At 39.6% G+C, this 21,590-nt stretch overlaps 2 protein-coding genes across 4 annotated transcripts in view; one reads left to right on the forward strand and one right to left on the reverse strand.

Moving 5' to 3' along the window:
* LOC113037586 (connector enhancer of kinase suppressor of ras 3-like) overlaps positions 1–866 on the reverse strand; it is a 62,374-nt gene extending 61,508 nt beyond the window's left edge. Inside the window, exon 1 of the mRNA XM_026194824.1 lies at positions 599–866. Coding sequence (XP_026050609.1) covers positions 599–650 — 52 coding nt within the window. The 5' untranslated portion in view covers positions 651–866. The remainder of the gene's footprint in view (positions 1–598) is intronic.
* A 6,424-nt stretch (positions 867–7,290) lies between these two features.
* Positions 7,291–21,590, forward strand: part of LOC113037457 (serine/threonine-protein kinase D3) — a 55,970-nt gene continuing 41,670 nt past the window's right edge. Inside the window, exons 1-2 of one of the 3 annotated variants that reach the window (XM_026194544.1) lie at positions 7,291–7,616; positions 10,899–11,559. In XM_026194544.1, the coding sequence (XP_026050329.1) occupies positions 11,263–11,559 (297 nt within the window). In that variant the 5' untranslated portion in view covers positions 7,291–7,616; positions 10,899–11,262. The remainder of the gene's footprint in view (positions 7,617–10,898; positions 11,560–21,590) is intronic. The other 2 variants (XM_026194545.1, XM_026194546.1) reach the window with 2 other exon arrangements.

A 21,590-nucleotide genomic window follows, 5' to 3' on the forward strand; every position in this document is an offset into this window, starting at 1 on the left:
AAATCAAGTTTTTTCCCCATTTTTGTTATTTAAGGGTACTTTGCAAACAGGACTGCAAGCTTCCAGTAGTACAGGTCTACTACATCATACACAACACAAACAGAAGTAAAACATATCAATAAAAGGAAGAAATAGTAGAAAACCTATTATTAGATTATAGTAAAATATTCAAACAATTTCAGATATTTTAAGAAAAATTATATTTACCTGTTGTATGTGAATTTAGCTCTGACTAAATATATACATGCTGTAAACTCCTTAAATCTAAAAGCAAACATTCCTCCAAGACACAAGCTTCCCAATTAGCTATAAACTAGAAACGTCTTTAAAAATATTAATTTTTTAAAAGAAAAAAACACACATAAAAGTAGTAGATTTTACTGTTTGCAGTTTATGGGACCGACACTGATCCATAAAGATCAAGAAAACTCCTGCATGACAAGTAGGTTAAGGCCGGGAAAAGCAGAACTTTACAGTTAGCCATTAACTCTCCTCTCTGCCCCCCAAAGAACCGCTAATTCCCTCCGAAAAGTGCCCCCACCCCACTACCACTCCCACCCACTGGATGTAGTTAGTTCCTACTCTTCAGCAGCCTTACCTCTCATCCACTCCACCACTTGTTGCGGGTTCCACTTGCTCACTGCTTCCATTTTTCTCCAAAGCGCTGGGAGCACCAGGGTTTAATTTAACTCCAGAACCAGCGAGACGAATCCGTTAATGGGACATGATTTTATCACAGAAAAGAACACAAGAGGTCCGTTACAGCACAGAGACACACAGTGAAACAACGACCCAACAGTCCGCCACTCACTGACGGACTGCCTGCCTGCTGCTCTGTGGTGGCTGGTTAGCAGCGCGTGGAGCAGGTGTCAGGTTACCATTGCTTTGACCACGCCCCGTTATTCCTTTACCTCCAATCGCATGAGTATATGCGAGGCCGTAGTTAACTTTTGTGGGGAAGGGGGGAGTGTTGTATGGAATGCCATTTATGTCAACATTAAACGATCAGATTATATATATATATATATATATATATATATATATATATATATATATATATATATATATATATATATATATATATATATATATATGTGAATGTTTTTGAATACTCAAAGGTTAAAGCATTTAACAGCATTTGAAAGAAACTAATTTTTTATTCTTTTATTTCTTGTGTTTGTTTGCTTTTCTTTTCTGTTTAAATACATATATCAAATGTACAATTAAGCAACAAAGCAACAACAGGATTACAAAAAGCTGATAAAAAATTAAAATAATCAAGCTTTATTGTAATGTGTACAGTACTTAACAAATTTATTAGACCACCACCCAGTGTTATGTATATGCCACAGCTGCCCTAAATATTAGCCATTTCCAATTTATATTTTTAATGTTCTGTACTGCCTAATCCACCACAAACACTTTCCTATATTATAATGCTTCAGTATAATTTTTGCTGTTATCCTTAAATTTCCAAATTGCTCGTGAAGCGCATCATTATTATTATTTTTATTAAGATGCTACATTCCACTTAGTTACTTGCGTGCTTGAATACAAAATTAGTTTTAGTGGATTAATTTTATGCTTAATTATTTTCTGACTTCTCAGAGTATAAAAACTTAAATTCTGTTTATTTGGCATCTAAATAACAATATAGTTTTTAGTGTTAAACATATTTTTTGTACAGATTTCAAAATTATTTGTTTCTTGTTTTTATGGCAGGTGGTCTAAAAAAATAGTTAAACATATATTCTTAGCAGTTCTTAGCACCCTATCAGGGGCTTCATTTTCATCAATACAAAACAGAGATTAACAGGAAAAAAAGAGACTAATCATATTTGCTGGTTTTGTCAATTTCCACTTTTAATCCCAGTTTTCACCTTCACTGAAAATGTCCCAAGCATATTCCAAAATATAATTATGCCCTTTTATTCCTTTAAATGTCATTTTACAGACCTCAGACTTACATTTCGAATTTTCTCTGCAGTTTTTTAAAAAGTGCTTTCCCCATCATAACATAACATAATCATAGTCACATTTTCCAGGTCATACTTTAGGAAAATGTTTACAAATGTCAAATTCAGGCATTTTTTCTTTATATGACATAAAGAGAAAATGCCTGAATTTGACATTTGTAAACATTTTCCTAAAGTATGACCTGGAAAATGTGACTATGATTTGTTTATGGGATGAGAAAATAAGTAAGAAAGTAAATTAGGTAGATATAACTTCTGTCTTTACTGGATCAGGGTCATTTGTTTGTAAATGCAGTTGCTCGGTATCAGTAAGGAACTTAGATAGTGTGTGCCACTGTGCTTTACGTTTATTATTATTAGTCTAAATCATGTACATCACTGTTCTCTACGCTGCTGCTGCTAAATGTCCGTCTCTGTATGTTTGCCATTGGTTTGTTTTTATATTAAATGTCACCATGGACGACTTCCCTGTTATCTGTGTACATGTACTGTACACATGTGTAATAACCATAATCAGTGTGGCCTTTACTTTCTCAACATATTATTATTAGTGTTTCCAGCATTTACGGACACAACTCGGAAAACAAGCTTTTAAAAACGCTGCCCCCATTTTCCGGAATAATCCCAGAAGAACCTGAAGTTATTAGCTTTTTAAGGATTGTGAAAATGTTTCTCTTTGTCAATGCTACTCTCTCAATCTCCATGAGACTTTTACTTTCAAAAAAGTGTATATAGAGAGCATTCATCATATAAAATGAGAGTTTTGAGTTGTTTCAAACCAAGAATGTAGTTGATTAATCTTTAAATGGAGCCTATTAGAAGATTCGCAGCAGCATTTTCAGAGGTGTGAGGTTTAGTCGCTGCATAGCTCGGAAGCTCTGAAGATGAGTTGACTGTCATCCTAAACAAAGACATTTATCATGAATAAGATTTTGTTTCTAAGTTTTTATATTTCTATTTTTCCTCCCATCATCCAGGATATCAGTGTTCATCCCATGTAAGTATTAGAAATATGCCCATTTTTGTTGTGATATAAGAGTATGTATGCTGTTTGCAACCCATAAATGTTTATAACCAAAACAACAACAAGATATGTGTAAAAGTCCAGATTGGTAAAGGACTGTGAGACCTTTATGTCCTTCATAAAGAGGGTGGACACAGAAAATGAAATATGGGGAAAGAACTTTGTTTAGGAAACTCAAACAATATTTGTCTTGCTTTCCACGCCATTACACCTTTTCATCTTTTAAAATAATGTGGGTGTTGCCTTTGACGGTGTTTTATCGGGTCATGTGTCTCTGGTAATATTCAGTCCACATGAGTTGTGCATGCATTTACTGGAAGTGTTTTCCTACCAAGACTTCTTCTCAGCCTCATATGAAACAAAGCCTCTGCACGGCTGATTATCACATTAAAAATGTTTCTTCTGGCCTGTAATCAGATCTTTGATCTTCTGAGCTCCACAGCAGCTCTGTCATGTGTGCTGGGTGTTGGCTTGTTAGGACTTTTTTTTTCTGCTGATGTTTCCCATGGGAAGAAGAGCTCAGCAGACTCTGCTAACATGGGTGAGAAGTCTAAACCGTAACGATCGAGGAGACAGATGTGAAATGAAAGTAGAAAACTGGAAAGAAACGAGGGTTGCTTATCAAGATGTACAACCACAGTAAGAACCCTGAGTTAATATCTATGGGTGGACTGCGCAGGAGGAAACATGGTGGGGGAAGTTTAACCTTCAGGGGACCTTATTTTAGCACAAAGTTACACTGTGAAAGGTTTATTGCAAATGTGTTTATAATATTATTGCTGTATTCATTTACAATACTTCAGAGGAATTTGCACTACCATTAAGATAATTTCATTTACATTATTATTATTATCATATTATTTTTTATTAAAGTTTACTGTAAACTGGTTTACTGCAGGACTAATGTAGTTTACTGTTTACAGTAATACACAGTACAACAAACAAATTAAGCATCAGGAAAAATTATTGGTATTGCACTGTTGAGTGAAACATTGGTGTTGGTATCTGGGTTTGCATCACTAGAACAAATATGTTGTGAAGATATTTTCTGACTTCTTCATGAATAAACATACGGCAGTTTTTTAGAGAACACTGCCCTCTTTTGGCAGAAATTAGACATGACGTTGACTCTGCGTGGAAACAAACTTTACTTCATGAGCCACGTGCAGCCCAGTCTGATCTCGAGTATCAGACAGTAAAATTGTCCCATAATAGCCTGTTTTTATTTATTTATTTATTTTTAAGTCAGTTACTTATTGTAAGTGTAAAAAAGTACTTTTTGATAACATTCACGCGGACCATATATGAGCTTTAAAACAAACAAACAAACAAACAAACAAACAAACAAACAACTTTAATCCACAAAAACATGAGTGGGAAATCCTTTACACTTCCTCGAAACTTTTTTTTTGTAAAGATCTATTTACAAAACAGGTGATTTTTAACCTCAGATAAAGAAAGTAACATTACAATGTCAACACTACATCTCGTTTTTTCTACATTTATTGAGTCTACTATCTTTAAACGTGCATCACAGTATTATTTAAAGTAGAAAGACATAGAATTTTCACATTGTGCTTCCCACTGGACCCCCTCAGAATCAGAACACCACACTGAGGGAACCTCAAAGTAATCCACCAAGTACCAAAAACTTCAACAATAACTCAGTAGCACAATGAAGCTAATGGGCAGCATCACTAGGATAATAAAAGACATCAGCACAGGAAGACAGAATCCTCGAATCCAGACACTTACATTTAAAACAGCTGATTTTGCACTTTACTGCTAATTTCACTCTTTTAAAGAAAGCTGTCATCACCATACTAGCGCTTAGAAAAGCGCTATATAAACGCAATCCATTATTATTATTATTATTATTATTATCATTATTATTATTATTATTATTATTATTATTATTATTATTATTATTATTATTATTATTATTATTAAGAGGTATATTTAACTGATAAACTGTACATTGTTACATACACTGTTAAGGAAAAGATTAAGAGAAAATAGAAAGGCCAAAAATGTTAACTTCACAATAAAATGAGTACTTTCGATCATCAAGTTGAGAGAAAATTAAAACTCATTAATTACATGTAATAATTAAAATCGTTCTTTTTACATTAAAATACATAACAATAATAAAACATTGTAATGGAGGCCTGGTGAGGGAAAAACGGCTAGAATTTAAGAAATTAAATTAAGAAAGCAACATTCAACTTGGTCTTTAAAATGATCTTTGACCCTTGGTTTACACTGTGTTCCTGTCTGCAAGCTGTTTCCCTCTCAGCTGTAGGATTCCTGTAACAGGGGGACTCAACCGTAGTAACCGAGCCTCTGTGTTTACCCTCAGCCAGCTGCAGAGCTGCAGATAAAGCTGCAGCTGAGACTGGAATGATGTATATTAATATGCACACGGTGTTTCAGGAAGAGACCTGCCAATGCTGCTGTATTTTCAGGCAGACAGCAGCTGTGTAACGTTTCATTAGAACATATTCAAGTCATAAATCTGGGCATTGTTCCCGCAGGAATAACAAATATTTACATTATCTTTATTCATTGCCTTGGTAATATTCATTCAGTTTGTATGTCGGTGTGGTCATTAGCACTTATTGTTTTTTACTGTATAAAGAATCAATGACGTAATGTACTGTTTTTATTAAACACATATACTTTAAAAAATTATTTTAAAGTTGTTTTTGGAGAAGTTTTACGAGACACGTCGTTTAATGCGTTGTTTTCGACAGCGGATGGCGCCACAGAGCCACCTGTTGAAATTCAACAGAATGCACTGAAGCTGCCTCTGAGATTGTCTATGAAGATGAGTCACTCTGTGTTCTAGTAGAGGAAATACTAGACGCTTAGAAGTGTTCCTGGGTTCTTTATATATTTATATATATTCTTTATATATACAAACTGTATATACTTTCTCGATAAAGACTTTTTTGAGGGGGTCTTTGGAAGGCTTGTAAATAAAATTGACCTCTCTGTCTCCCAGAGGTCTGGCAGCGTGAGGGTTCAGACTCTTATCTGGTCATAGGACCAGAGGACGGAGACCTCTGATAAATCTGATGGAGCCACTCTTTCAGTCTGGGGGGGTTACATCTCCTAATGCTCCCATCACAGTAAAACCACTTTAGTCTTTACTTTCCACATCTGGTCCAGCTGGTCTTAAACCCCTGGAACTTTCTCGGTTTACTGTCAGCTGGGATTGCTGCAGTTATCTCTACACTGGACTGGTTGGTTAGTCATCACCTGCTTGTCTGTGTGGAGCTGTTAACCACCCTCAGAGGTGTCTCTTAGCAGGACGTGGGACTTGCAATAGATGTTCTTGTATGTTGCCCTAGTTTTAATGTTACATCGGCGAAGTGGAAGGTCAGGTGTTCCAATCCTGATCAAGGCATCCCTTTAGTAGAACAGGACTCCTGTAACAGTGTGGTGTATGGGGCACAAAACTAAAATTGCTGTCTCTTAGCACATGATGTGAATACTGTCTATTTTTAAATATATAAAAAGTTAATTTATGACACAGTGACATTTCTCAAATATAGACATTATGATATTAGCCCAATAAAGATTGTCATTTGATTGGTAGGGTTTGTCTCCATTATTGTAGGGTCTTTACTGTATGATATAAAGCACCTTGAGGTGACCGTTATTGTGATTTGGCGAAGTTATTGCAATAAAACTAAATTGAATTAAATTTTAGATGAGTTGTTTTTCTTTTTTGATAAATGCTATTTTACTTTGAAATCTGACTTATTGTCTCAAGTACTCTGCATTTAAAAGAAAATCACAAGTGATTCATCTCTGTTATGTTAATATTATTTATTAACTAAATTTCTCAAATGTAAAAAGTAGAAATGTTTGTAAAGCAGCATCTTTTCCAAAGTTTGTGCTGAAATCCGGTAATTGCTGTAAGATATTTGTTTTAGTGTTTACGTTAATGGACATTAATATCAAAATAAAAAACTGAAGCAAAGCAGCTCATTTACATCTGTGTGTTTCACATAAAACTATGTAATATATAAAACAGACAGACAAAAGACAATGCTTAAAGTTCAACGTGGTTTGAAAAAGAGTTTTAGCCTTTTCTGATGCTTCAGCTGTTCAGTCTTTGCTTACTTCTCATGAATCTTCACTTTTAATCTTTGTGCTGCAACCGAAGCCATGAGTGCCTGAAATCTCCGACAGGGCCTGATTATGGAGCCTCCATCATAAAGAGCGGGGCTGCAGAGACACCAGCTGTCCGGTCCCTGAATTTCCCTCAGAGTGTGACCTCCTCCTGCCGGTGAGAGCTGCACTTTTTTTTGCCCCTGCGTGTTTCGCAGCTGATAATCATCAGATCCGCATGAAGCTGGAGCTGCTCGGTCGGACTGCGACTTCCCAGGAGAGTTTAGAGAGGAAAGAGTCAAAAACAAAAGTCCAAAGGTCCTTCTGGCTGCTTTTAACTGTCGCTTTCAGTCCCATCGGGACCTGCTGTGGAGGACCCACCGCGTCTGTGTTCCTTAACTCGGCCTTTTTGCGGTCCGAGCTGCCGCTGAATGGGACGCACATTTTCTGCTCGCCTGTGCTGCGATGGAAGCGGAGAAACCACCGGGCTCTCCGAGGTACTTGTGATGCCTTTAACTTCTGTTTTTCATTCGCGTGAAAAGCAAACAACCTGTTGGCAAAGTTCAGTCTTGGTGCAGGTTCAGTTAATTCAGAGTTATTTTATCATCTCATAAGTGAGCGAAAATCCAGATGTAGCCAACCACAGTTTACAGAGAGATCAAAAGGAAACGGCTCATATTCATGTGCACGAGCTAGAAGTCGACTGTAATAAATGTTTTAAGTTAAAATCAGAATTTTTACACAATCATGAAGCGGCAGTTTAATATGAGATTTTTATTTCAAGTTAAACATAACAAAACAATATCTTTCATGTCAACAATCAATATTGCGCCGCTTAACTTATTCAAACCAGGACTTTAGTTTTGGCTTCAAATGAAAACTGTCTGTAAATAATGCGATAATCTGACCCTGATGTTCCTGCAGTTTAACTGTTCAAAATGCAGAATTTATTCATAGAAAGTTTCTGTGTAACACTGTCTGAGATAGATGGCAAACAGCAGATGAGCAGTATGGGTCCCTTTATGGTTTGCCAGCTTGCCGGCAGCCACAGTTCCTGACTTTAGCACCTGTTTCAGACGTTATTATGCAATTCAATTCTATAAATAAACTCTGCTTCAGAAGTCAGAAAGTGTCGAGATGATGAAGTCAACTTTTTGAAGTCAACTCGATGGCGCATGTGGAAGCTGTCAGACACCAAAAGCGTCCGGTAATGCTCATCTGCTGTTTAGTCTCTGTTTCATTCATATTGTTATGCAGTGATTGCAATGCTCATGTCCAACTCTGCTTTTTAATATTGGAGCTTTATTAGAATACATGTACATGAATAAGGGTTCAAAATAATCGTTATGTGCTCCTGTCTCTTTAAGGCCAGCCTTCTCTTTAAAGGAACTTTTTTTGATTGGACAGCTTCTGGAAACCTACAGAGGGGCAGCAACAGGCCTCAGTGAGCTTTGTTGCTTGTAGAGACATAACAGAGAGCCATATATTTGGGGGGGGGGGAGAAGTCCTTAAGCATGCAGTACACAAAAAAAGGAACATTTTTTATATTAATAATATTATTCAAATGAGATAAATTAAGATAAAGAGTATCCCTCCCTTCAGGTTTATACCCCTTAAAGCGGCTCGCTAGCACCTGAGCACTGAAAGTATGAAGCCTCTGTTGGAGTTGTGCTGCTTATTTTTATTATTTCTGCAAACGAATCAACACAATATTTTATTTTAGGGGCTAAATATGCTCAAACCTTCACCAAAAAGTTTGCACACATGTCAGAAGTGGATAAACCCTTTGTATTTTATGGGTTTTAAATATGAGATCCATATTGTACAGTAATGCCACTGTTTTGCACATGTCTCACTCTGTATATTTTATTTTATATATTTTATTTATTGTTTACTCTATTTAATTTGTAAAATATGTGTGTACACACACACACACACACACACACACACACACACACACACACACACACACACACACACACACGTAGAAAAATATTTAGTATACACATCCAGAAATGCATATACTATTATATATTGTACATATATTTATTAGTTTCAGATGCAGCCATTCTTGTATTTTTTGTTTACATTATTGTATTTTGCACAACTCTGTTGCTTGTGAAGCTCGCACACAAGAATTTCACTCACATGTGCTGTACCAATGTACCTGCACATGTGATGTGACAATAAAAGTGATTTGATTTGATTTGATTTGAGAGGTGCAAAATGGTCCCAAAGGGCCCCCTGAAAAATTTCAATGCAGTTGCCCGGCTGTTTTGCTTTGCATACACGTATGGCATTTAATACACACATCTTAAGCTGTATGGAAAATCCTCTTCGAGCCATGCCTTATACCCAACAAGAAGTCCACTGTTTTTCAAGGTGTATCACAAACTCAACCCAGAGAGGCATCAGCGTGATCTTTGGCCAGTCTAATCGAAACACATTTCTTCAAAGTTTTGAAGTTCTGTGTTAGACTGAGTATATATCTTCTAGTCTGTCTTAAACTTCACATGCTAGACAACTCGGTCATTGATCCAGCTGAGTCACAGTCACAGTGCCACCTACTGGCAACAGTAAATCAGCATCATGTGATCCCTCGTACGCTTGTACGTTATGTTTGCGCCGTGTGGTTTTGGGTTTTTTTCTTTGTTTGTTTGTTTTTTTTAATCATGTGCAGCAGTGTGATGTGTCCTTCGTGGGTGTTGTATAATGCAGCGTCATGGACACAGGAAGTGACATGTTTATGCAACACCCAAGAAGATTCCAGGCTTTAAAACATCGAAATGGGACCTGTGCTTTGTTTATCTGTGACCTCAGTAAACACTTTCTTGATGAGTTTTTGGGCTCAGTCACTAATTTCAGGTCATATTTAATAAAATTGCTGAAGTTCATTTTGTAAATTACGATCGTTATTAGAGTCAAGAAGGAGGATTATCCAGGATGTGCTCATTGGCCAATGACCTGTAAACTCACGCATCACTAGGTTTGCTTTTCATGCCCAAATTCTCAGTAAGGAGGCTTCTCTTCTTCCATCTTTTCTTTACAGTCAAGTGGCCTTCATGCTGAGGGACCAGTCGTCACTGCCTGCATCTTTAATAACAAACATGTTTATGAAAAAATTTAAAGGTACAACAGAACAGGCTTTTGTGACGGCTACAAGTCATCGGAAGGTTTACAAATTTGTCTTTAACCTTGACATAAACAATTAAAATCATTTACATTTTCATGTAACTAATGACTTATTGAAAATTAGCTGTGCTTAACACACCTGCACAATTTTCTTCTTGCGTTTTTATGGTCATTTATTTTTTATTTTCACATGTATTTAAGCTCAATATGTTAACATAAGATTTCACAATATTTAGACATTCATATTTTGATATTGATGTTAAGAACTGTTCTGCATTTGTTCTGATGGCGCCACATGAAAGGACTCAGCTTTCGAGCGTATATTGTTATATTGTTGTGATGTTTCCTTTCATCTTTCCCAGTGTGCACTGTGACCTTTAGCATAGGTAAAGATGTAAAAGTGTGCCCCCTCTGTGGCATTACACAAACATTTTAAGATGGAATAGCTCAGTTAATCATTACATCATCAAGTTACTGATTGCGCTTTAACCTCTTGAGTATAAACATTTTTATGTAGCTTCTCGAGTAAGGATTTCAGTGCCACCAAAGTTGATGTCTATTTATGTGCAAGTTTCTTACAGATTTTAACGTTTGAGAGATTTTATTTTTTCCTGACTGATTCATCTTTCCTCTGTCTCTATTTCTAGCAGATGTTTTGAGTGAAAGCAGCAGAGACGGGGAAGATCTGCAGCATTTCATCGTTGTTTTCTTGCTCCCGATCAGCAGTCTCATCCAGCAGGTCAGAGGATTTATTGAGGATTTAACCACGTTATAAAACTCTTTAAAGGCGATCTACCCGAGAGCTCAGGCTTTTACTTCAGTCTATTTTTCTTCTGGTTGGCCTCGGAGATGCTCTGCAGTGAGAGGAAGCTTTATTCGCAGGATTTCAGTGCTGAAAAATTGGGACAAGTGATTGGACGCATGATGCTCTGCTGACCGTTTTTCTTTTTTAAATTTTGGATGTTCACCTTCGAGGTCGTTCTCCCACCACCACGTCACAGATAGCAGACAATGTCTACCGATAACAGCCCGCCGCCCCTGCCAGCTTCTCCAAGGTCGTTCCATGCCCTACCTCATCACCCGGCCCCGCCCACCCCATCACCTTCTCCCAGCCCGCCAGCCACCATCTGCAGCCGGCTTTCCAACGGCAGCCAGTCGGCGCCCAGCCCCACGAACTCACGGGGCTCGTTCCACGGCATCTCCTTCCTGCTTCAGATCGGACTCACGAGGGAGGCGGTCACCCTCGACCCTGGAGATGTGTCGCTGTCCTCCGTCAGGGAGCTCGTCTGCTCCATCGTGGATCAGAAGGTAAAACCAAAGGGTTTTTTTTCTGTACACTTTCCTTTTTTTCCTCTTTTTTTTTTTTTAAATCCACAACCTTAAAGCAGAAGTTTGGAGATTTTAACTGGCACGTCTCACCTTCAGGATTCAAAAAAGTTCACATCCCACATCCACCCATTTAGTTGTATAGAAATGAGGCTCAGCACCTTAGCATCCCTTTGTCCTCCTCACCCCACCCTCAGAGGCTCAGTGCCACACAACTTTCTTTTTACCTTTCATATAAACTTATTGGTCAAAGGTCGGAGTTCAGACACCGGTTGACCATAGGCTGCAGGGCTGAACGCAGCGACACAGGTTTGATTCTGAGCCGAGGCTCTTTGGTGACTGTCTAAACCCACCCTGTTGTCTAATAAAAAGTCCTAAATTTTTTTTTTTTTTTTTTAAATTCGGGGTGTGTATGTGCACATAAATATGCATGATTCGATTCCTTGGATCAAAGTAAGGCTCAAGCATGCCGATGCGGCTTTCCACCCCGGTGTAGAACCCACTCGTTGCTGAGGAAGCCACAGAAGGGAGAGTTTCCAAAACAGCAGGATGCCGGTCTGTTTGGTGTACCTGTACTGATTACCTTAAGAGCTTTAAGGAGAGGGTGCTATTTGGAGGAAGTCATAACAATTATAATCTGTGCTGACCAACAACAATCCCAGCGACTGAGAAAACACAACCCCGGCACGTCTACGTGAATGGAAAACTGTTCTGAAGAAAGTGTTTTCCTCCTCTGGTCAGCCTACAGGAGGAAAACCCACAACGTGTCATTCAGTCTTTTTTATTCACAGCATCAACTTCTCCTCCTTTTTTTCTTTTTTTTCTTTTTTTTGCCTTCGCTGCCCTGCTGGATTCCTCTTTTCTAATCGTCGTGTGTCGAGCCTGTCACATTCTGCACTTCAACAAATCTGAACTTTGGCCGCGATGTCTGCGAGAGCTCGTGAGCTGCAAGCATTTGATTGCATTTGTGGAGGAAGGAGTGTTAAATGTTCTCCTCTGCAGTGATGAGCTAATAACGATTAGTCCGCTGCGTCTCCAGTGACTCTGTCAATCTCTGCATGATCTGCAGCTCCATCATCTTGGTAGTCGTCACTGAGCTCGGAGGCACATGAACTGCTCCTTACCTGTTTCTTGTTAGAATGGCCGTCCAGCTCACAGGGGATTTCCCAAACACACTAAGTGTTACTGTGAGTAGGTACACTCCAAGACAGTCAATTATAGCCTGTCTAAAGAAGTGGCTTAATAATATGAAGGACCATCAAAACAAATGAGAACCGAAGTACCAGGGTGAGATCTTTATAAGGTAGTTTGCAAACCAGGCGGGAATTGCGCTTGTTTAGAGACCGTTGCAAACCCCCACAGGCAAGAAATGAATCCTATGTGGACACAAATAATTATCAGGTGTGTGGACTTGTGCACAAAGCCCGATGTTAATGGTCTGATGCCAAAAAAACCCTTAAGTGGGTCCTTGCGTGCTTGCAGACGGTGATATACAAATATATTAGAGTCCATCATATAGCGACCAGGGCAGGCATCATTCTGTCAGGCACGTCTAAAAATAAAACCAAAAAAAAATTGCTGAAATGTGTCGCCAAATATAAGCAAAGTGGGCAGGCCGACACTGTTAGACACACTTGGGGATGCATTCAACTTTGTGTCAGAGCTTCTTCACAAGCTTCTAGCTTCCGCTCTGAGCCTCACCTTATCTCTCACCATCTGCTGGTTTTCTGGTTTTTACCACTGCTGAACGTACCACCTGCGTTTACATCACTCAGTGCATTTCCCAGCAAGCTACAACACGCACTCACAGACACACATACCCAAATGAACACACACAGTTTGCAGCAAGTTTGCAAGGCATGATGGGTTGGAGATTAAAACCTAGTGATGCTCTCATTTTTGACTTCTTTCTGCAGACGCGTTTCCAGCGCTGGCTGGGTTGTGCGAGCACATCCAGTCTGTTAGGCAGTGTTTGTTTGCAGCTTGTCACTGGCTGAGCTCCCACCCTCAGCAGAGGAAAAGTCTTTTTCACAGGGAATGTCACTTCCTGGTTGGCATTGCTGTGTCAGCGGCTGCACTTCCTGTTTTACAGTCGTGTGTTTGGGGTCGCAAGAGCAACAGGGTGGTCAAAGTGAAAGAAAGTGATAAAACAGCCAGCTGATAGGCTGTATCTATTGTTATTGCGCATAATGGCAACCGAAAGAGTGTCTTTGTTTGGTTTTTTTTGTTTTTGTGTGCACATTATTTGGCCTAAATGCCAAAAAATGTGCACAAAAAACACTGATACGTGCGTACGTCCAGGTCTCACCACTTCTGTGATATGAAGGCACGGCTGTTGTGAGGAAGTTGATTTCCAATTTTTAACATGAAAATGAAGTGACGGGGCTTCTGCTCTCATGCATGCTCACAGTTTAGCCGACAAAATCAAAATCATGTTTGAATTTTTGTTTAAAAAGCTCCACACGGGTGCAAAATTTCTTTAAAATCTCTTCGTTTGTCACTGTCAGGTCTAAGCATTGAGATTTTTAAGATGCTTTCTTTTAATAAAAAATTGAAAATAATCAAGTTTTATTTGTATAGCATAACAGAATCAAATAATAAATCAAGAAAAAATATAAGGAAGAAATTCTTTAACAGTTTAAGTGTCTGGGTGTCATCCTTGATCGTACTCTATCCTTCCATTCTCGTATCCTTTATAAGCCTGAGCTGGTCCAGAACTCAGCTGCCCACGTTATGGGTATAACCCACCTCGACTCGCCACATCATTCCTGTTCTGCAACAGCTTCACTGGCTCCCAGTTAAACAGATTTCTCCTACGGACATTCAACCTCACCATCTCTGTTGGACCTTCTTCATGTTCCCACTTCTTCTTGCAGTCTTAGATCTTCTTCCTCCCTCCACCTGACTGTTCCCTCTGCCAGTCTGTTCTGGGGCCAGACCATGAAGGGCTTTAAAAGTAAAGTAAAATCTTAAAATGAATTACAGAAGTTCTGAGGAGCCAGTGTAGAGTCATTAAAACTGGTGTAATATGTTTACGTTTCTCAGTTTTTGTAATGGTGTTTGCACTTTAATGCTTTATGACTGATACTCTTTGGAAAGTCATTACAATAATCTAAACAAAAGGAAAAAACCTGTCACTAAACCTGAGTGTTAAACGGATTCTCGCGGTATTCTTAAGGTGGTCGTAGCAGGTCTGTTTGTCAAAGGTGAGATTAGAATCAAATATTTGTTGACAGCTTTACAGCCTACTACAGTGATTTCAAACACGCAGACATGTGTATTTATACCATCACTACTTCTTCTGAAGTTTTCAGATAAAGCCACATTTGATAGCTTGTTTCCAGTATCTGCCAATATGTATCATCACACCTACAGCGTTAGTTTTCTGTGGTTTCCCCCACACATAAAAGCATTTTTTTCATCCCCTCGCTAAGAATCACACCTGTTTAAAGTCTGCTAATGTAGTAAATATGCATGTAATTTGTTGGTGCAGACATTTGCACAGAATTCAAGGGCAAAACTGGATTTACTGGCCTGCTGCAATCAGTGAGCATATGTAGGCAGATATCAGCTGACAAACTGCAAACAAAACATGAGGTCTAGGTGTCACAACCAGTGTTGGTCAAGTTACTTGAAAAAAGTAATCAGTAGCTAATCAGAATCAGAATACTTTATTGATCCCTGGGGGAAATTATTTTTTGTTACAGTGCTCCATTTTAAACCAACATTAAGACAAGACAGACAATACGCTAACTAAGAATAGTACAATATATACATATATATACATACATACATACATAAGTCACTTATAAATAAATATTTGGAAAAGAAACATGTGTAGTTGTAGCAGCAAACAGTGTGTTAAGTGGATGCGTTGTACAGGGAGATGGCCACAGGCAGGAATGATTTCCTGTGTCGTTCAGTGGTGCTTTTCGGTAATCTCAGTCTCTCACTGAACGAGCTCCTGTGACTGACCAACATGTCATGGAGTGGGTGGGAGGTGTTATCCAACATTGTCTTTATCTTGGACAGCATCCGCCTCTCCGACACCACCTTGAGGGAGTCCAGCTCCATCCCCACAACATTGCTGGCCTTACGGATCAGTTTATTAAGTCTGTTGGCATCTGCGACCCTCAGCCTGCTCCCCCAGCATGCAACAGCATAGAGGATCGCACTGGCCACCACAGACTCATAGAAAATCCTCAGCATTTTCTGGCAGATGTTGAAGGACCTCAGTCGCCTCAAAAAATAGAGACGACTCTGGCCCTTCCTGTAAAGTGCTGTGGTGTTTTTAGCCCAGTCCAGTTTATTGTCAATGTGTACTCCAAGGTATTTATAGTCCTCCACAATGTCAACACTGACCCCCTGGATTGAAACAGGGGTCAAGTGTTTCCTGGTCTTCCTGAAGTCCACGATCAGTTCCTTGGTCTTTGCCACGTTGAGCTGCAGATGATTCTGCTCACACCACGTGACAAAGGAGTCGACCACAGCCCGGTACTCTGTCTCATCATCCCTGCTGATGCATCCAACCACCGCAGAGTCATCAGAAAACTTCTGAAGATGGCAGGTCTCTGTGCAGTGGCTGAAGTCTGTGGTGTAGAAGGTGAAGAGGAAGGGGGAGAGGACAGTCCCCTGTGGTGCCCCTGTGTTGCTGATCACCTTGTCAGACACACACTGTGGGAGACGTACATATTGTGGTCTTCCTGTCAGGTAATCAACAATCCAGGACACCAGAGAAGCATCCACCTGCATCGCTGCTAACTTATCACCCAGGAGGGTCGGCCTGATGGTGTTGAAAGCACTGGAAAAGTCAAAAAACATGACCCTCACAGTGCTCGCCGGCTGGTCCAGATGGGTGTAGACACGATTGAGCAGGTAGATGATGGCGTCCTCTGTTCCGAGACGAGGCTGATAAGCGAACTGAAGGGGATCCAGATGTGGTCTTACTATGGGTCGCAGCTGGTCCAGGATGAGCCTTTCCAGGGTCTTCATGATGTGGGAGGTCAGTGCCACGGGCCTGTAATCCTGGGGGCCACTGGGACGAGGCGTCTTTGGTACAGGGACGAGGCATGATGTCTTCCACATCACCGGGACCCTCTGCAGACTCAGACTCAGCATAAACAGTTTATGAAAGACTCCACACAGCTGGGGGGCACAGGCCTTGAGGACAAGGGGACTCACTCCGTCTGGTCCAGCAGACTTGCCTGAGTGAAGTCTCCTCATTTGCATCTCAAAATAACCGATTACTCCCCCCCCAAAAAAGTAATCCTGTTACTTTACTGATTACTTATTTTCAAAAGTAATTAATTACTTAGTTACTTTTTAAAAACACGATTTACAACCTGAAGAGGTGATAAAGCGATAGATCTTTCAGCCCAATTCTACTTTTTCTGCATAATCCATCATACAAAATTTAATCAAATGGAAAAGTATCTTTTTAAAACTTGTTTTATTAGTTTTAACCTTTTAACTTTATGCATCAAGCAAAAATTAAATTATATGCAACATTCTCTGACTGGAAGAAATTTGTTTAACATTTAAACCTATTTTCTGCACATTCCAGCACATAAAATATTTTTGTGTGTTTACACTCACTCTTTCAAATGGATGCAAGTAAAACACAGCAGAAAATAAATAACATCAAAGACTAGCGGTACTGTTGCTCTATCTTCACCTGTACAGCAGGAGTGGCATAGGCGGAGGTTTACCCTGGTGCAGGTGTGCCGCAGCGGTCAGTGGAAGAATCCGCGAGTTTATCTGTGAGTCTCCCATTACGTCGTTGCGCACTCGGTACTTGCTTGGAAGTTTAGGGTTTTTTTTCGCTTTAAAAAGAAGTTTTCTTCCCACGCACAACGGACACTAATGTTTTTGTCACTTTTTATGGAATCAAACTCAAAGTAAGGTCAGTACTTCCATGCTTTAAACGCTGCACGCTCATACTCTCTCCCACAATCGATATATGATCCATTGTTGATCTGCACACAGCTGTTGTCACTAACGGCGCACTCGCTTACGTCACTGTCATGAGACATTCTTGCAAAAAAATCACGGTTTTAGTAACGCAGTAACGCAGCGTTCCTACGGGAAAGTAACGGTAATCTAATTACCGTTTTTGCAATAGTAATCCCTTTACTCGTTACCTGAAAAAAGTAATCAGATTACAGTAACACGTTACTGCCCATCTCTGGTCACAACTGAGAAAAAGAAATTGTGACATGTGCAACAGGAAAAGAAGAAGTGGAAACGGGGAAATAAAGTGACTGCAGAGGATTTTTCCAGCTCTTGCAGAATCTTCCCCTCTTCTCTGCCACCTGGGAATCTCTGTGCATCTGCATTTTAAAAAAATAAAAAAATAAATAAATAAAAATCATAGAAATGCATGTAGAGACTGACCTGCTTGCCCGCTCCAGGATGATGATGATGATGATAATAATTAATAATAATAAATTTAAAAAATATTGCAACTACCAAAATGTTTTATTTGCTAAAACTACAGTATAATTTATAGTGTCATTTCTTTCTCTGTCTGATTGAAAACCCAAAGTAGATGTTCCAGCAGGAACGCTTAAAGAGGTGAAGAGGTGGAAACTGGTCTTGTTTGGTTTGTGCCGAAAATGACTCGATCGCTGGAATTTCTCAACCTTTTTTTTTTTTTTTTTCCTCCTTTTGCATCCACATCAAGAAGCTGAGAGCTCCGTCTGTGGGCGGGTGGATGCATCTGCTCTGATTTACTGTAGTCCAGCCGCGTGCGTGTGTAGGAGGCCAGAGGAGTCGTGGCAAAGTATAGGGAAGTTCCCCTCCTCTGCAGGTTGCCTTGCTACACCCTCATCCCATGCCACCCTCACCATATACACACACACACACACACACACACACACACACACACACACACACACACACACACACACACACACACAGTCCCATCCTGGATTGTGAAACACTGAAACCGCAGTATTTTTAATCATCACTGAGCAGACGATAAGCAGCGATAAGATCGCAGAGAATTTTTCTCCTGCAGCTTTCAAAACTTTACGGAGCTTTGCAGCCTCCTGGTTTTGGTCTTGCAGCATTTTTAGTGTGTTGCATCAGCAGCAAGCAAAGGAGCAGCATGTGTGGAGTTGTAGGAGACTTGTATTGTGACTTTCAGTCTTATAATCTGTCACTTTTTCAGAATTGCAAAGAGTCTCCTTTACTGTGAGTGCAATAAGGAACAAGCAGGCCGGGCACAGATGTACTGAAGGGTTGACCAGTTCATCTGTGAAAAAAGGCAGCATTAGAGGCTTGTTTTGCTTTTAATTAACTGAATTTATGATCTTTTAGAAAGAACCTTTTTCAGTCACCATAAGTAAGTTTACCTATAGTGTTCTGCAAGGTTCGATTTTAGGTCCTCTTTTATTTTCTGATTTTCTACACAGATGGAGTTTTCCTTGAGACTTGGTGATCCTAAAAACCCAGCCTCTGTTTCAAACTTAGTACCTCAAAGTCACAGTAACCTGTCACAATCAGAACTTTTGTGTCAGAAACTCAGGAGTTTGATTTGGTTGAGCTCTCAGCTTTGAACCAACAACATTAATTAATTAAAAAAAAAAAAGAAATCCAGACCTGCTTCCTCTACATTTGAATAATCTTGAGAATAACACCAATGCATACCTGGGGAAAGTCATCTATACATTGATCTCTCAGGGTTTGACTCATTGTAACGGACTCCTCTGTGGTGTGAACGAAAAGTCACTCTCGCCTCAAACTGTTTTTCTGCTCTTGACTGATATCTTTTAAAGTACATCTGGGTGTGGAGCTACAGAGAAGAAATATCAGCCTCATTCGAGCAATCGCTCACCTTAGACCTCATGTGGGGTCCTGCTGTCTGCTCCTAAGTCTGGAGCATACTGTTTGCTGTTTGCTAACAGTAATTAGAGGAATTTTCCTTTAAAGACAAATTGGCCATTAATACAAAATGCACAGAAAATACTTGATCTCTATTTTCTTCATTATTTGTGACCACTGTGAAAGTTGCAAGCATTTATATGGATCAGGAATGAGGAAACTCCTTTAAACCTCCCCTTTTAACGTTGTGTTTGTATGTTTTGACAGTTTTACGCTGTTGAAACCTGTTGCTGTCTCTGTTTACCTCATCCCCACCAAGCTCTGCTAGCATTTTAAAGGGCTGCTCAGAACGGCCTCCCCCTGATTAGGTGCTTTTCTTCTAACCAGAAAAGACCCTGCATCTGGCCCTATAGGGGCATTTTCAAACCTGCCCACCAGTTCCTGCACTGGAAAGCACCCCATTAACATACTTAATCCCAGCACTAACAGCCCTTCATCACTCAACACATCCTAGAGCAATTTATGAAGCTTAAAACTTTTAAAACGAGCAGTTTCAATGGGGTGAATAAAAATAACACTGTCTGTATTTCAAAAGATGCCCACCAACAAAGGGTTTTGGATAATGTGATATTTACAGTTACAGTTTGAACTTCACTAACCTGGATTATGAGCTCTTAATGTTTCTCAGGTTGTTGTGATCACATCTAAATCTTGCATTTGAATGTTAGAAAACCTGAAAAAGTCATGCTAGCTTATTTGACAGTGACCAGTGGTTCAGGTGTTAAATTTCTTCCTCGGCAACAATAACCAGCATTACAAAACTATGTGCTTGCTTTTAATAAAGGATATCCTTTAAAGCAGTGTCTCTCTTTGCTGTGTCCTCTACTCTGCTGGTTTCCATGGCTGCCAAGGCCAGGTGGTGCTTCAGGTGGAGACGTGAATGTTAGTAGCACAGGTATGTGAGAGGGAGTCAGTGTTATGGTGCTTTTAAATGCTTGTAACTCTTGTAGTTGTTGTAAATCTTCAGGTGTGCAGCTCATATGTCACCCCAAATACAGAATATACATGTTGTTTACACCAAAGGCAAACGGTGATTGACTAAAGATGCATGAAGAGAATCATTTTTATGGAAAATCCACAAATTAATGTTCATTTTGCTAGTAGCAACCTCCAAAAGTTTAAAAAAATGAAACTAATACATAAATGCCAAATCTGCAGTTTGTCTAATGTGCACTCCAGTAGTAAGTCAGCCCTCATTTACAGCTACAAATGATAACAAAGTGCTTGAGGATGTATGTTTCTTTAAAATTACTCATATGCAGGACTTAGGATATGCCTTTAGCTTTTTGTCACTAGTAACCGCTCAGTTCAGTTCAGCTCGACTTGACTCGACTCAGTTTTTAGGGTTTTCCACTAGTTGGTTGTACCTGGTACCAGGTACTTTTTTTATTTTAAGTACCTACTTGGCTGGGGTTCCAAGAGATCTGTAGACACTGAAAAATGTGATTGCATGCCACCGATTGGCTAGTCAGTGGCGTCACTCGATGATTCACAAAAATTAAAAGCACCACTTTTGAAATCCAGAAACAAAGGAAATGGCTCCACACAAACTAACACAGCTGTCCCCGAGTCAGACAAAAAGCCACTGATCGAGCAGCAGGTATATCATCGCCTCAACAAACATCCTTCCTTGTTGTGGTGCTCGTGTTGCAAACAAATGACATCACTGGACTTCCGGCTGTGTTGCTATAACGACCCCACACTTATTATGTGCTACTCTATTCTAACAGAAAACAAACAAAACCGAGTCGCATCCTGTTAAGTTTAATAGGTAAAAATTGAAAAGGGCTAGTAGACTAGCCACCGTATCACCAGTTGTAACCGCTAGCTATCTGCATGGCTTCAACTTTGGACGACTCTGCTATGTTTGTTTGTGTTTGGTTCTTAGAGCATTTTTAATAGAATTATCTGACTTTTAATATGGTTAAAACTGTGCTTAAATTTTAATGAGTAAAATTCTTGTATGTCAGCAGACTGTTTGTTGCAAATGAATATTGGCTGATAACTCAGCACTCCACCCTCTGGTCCAGATGTGGTCACTTCTGGCTATAAAAACCAACATGGTGGTTCCCAAAATGCTAATTATGGGTCTTCAAAATGTAGAATCCAAAAGTCTCGGGTACAAACTG

Source organism: Astatotilapia calliptera, chromosome 15 (genome assembly GCF_900246225.1).
Source record: "Astatotilapia calliptera chromosome 15, fAstCal1.2, whole genome shotgun sequence".
Classification (NCBI taxonomy): Eukaryota; Metazoa; Chordata; class Actinopteri; order Cichliformes; family Cichlidae; genus Astatotilapia; species Astatotilapia calliptera.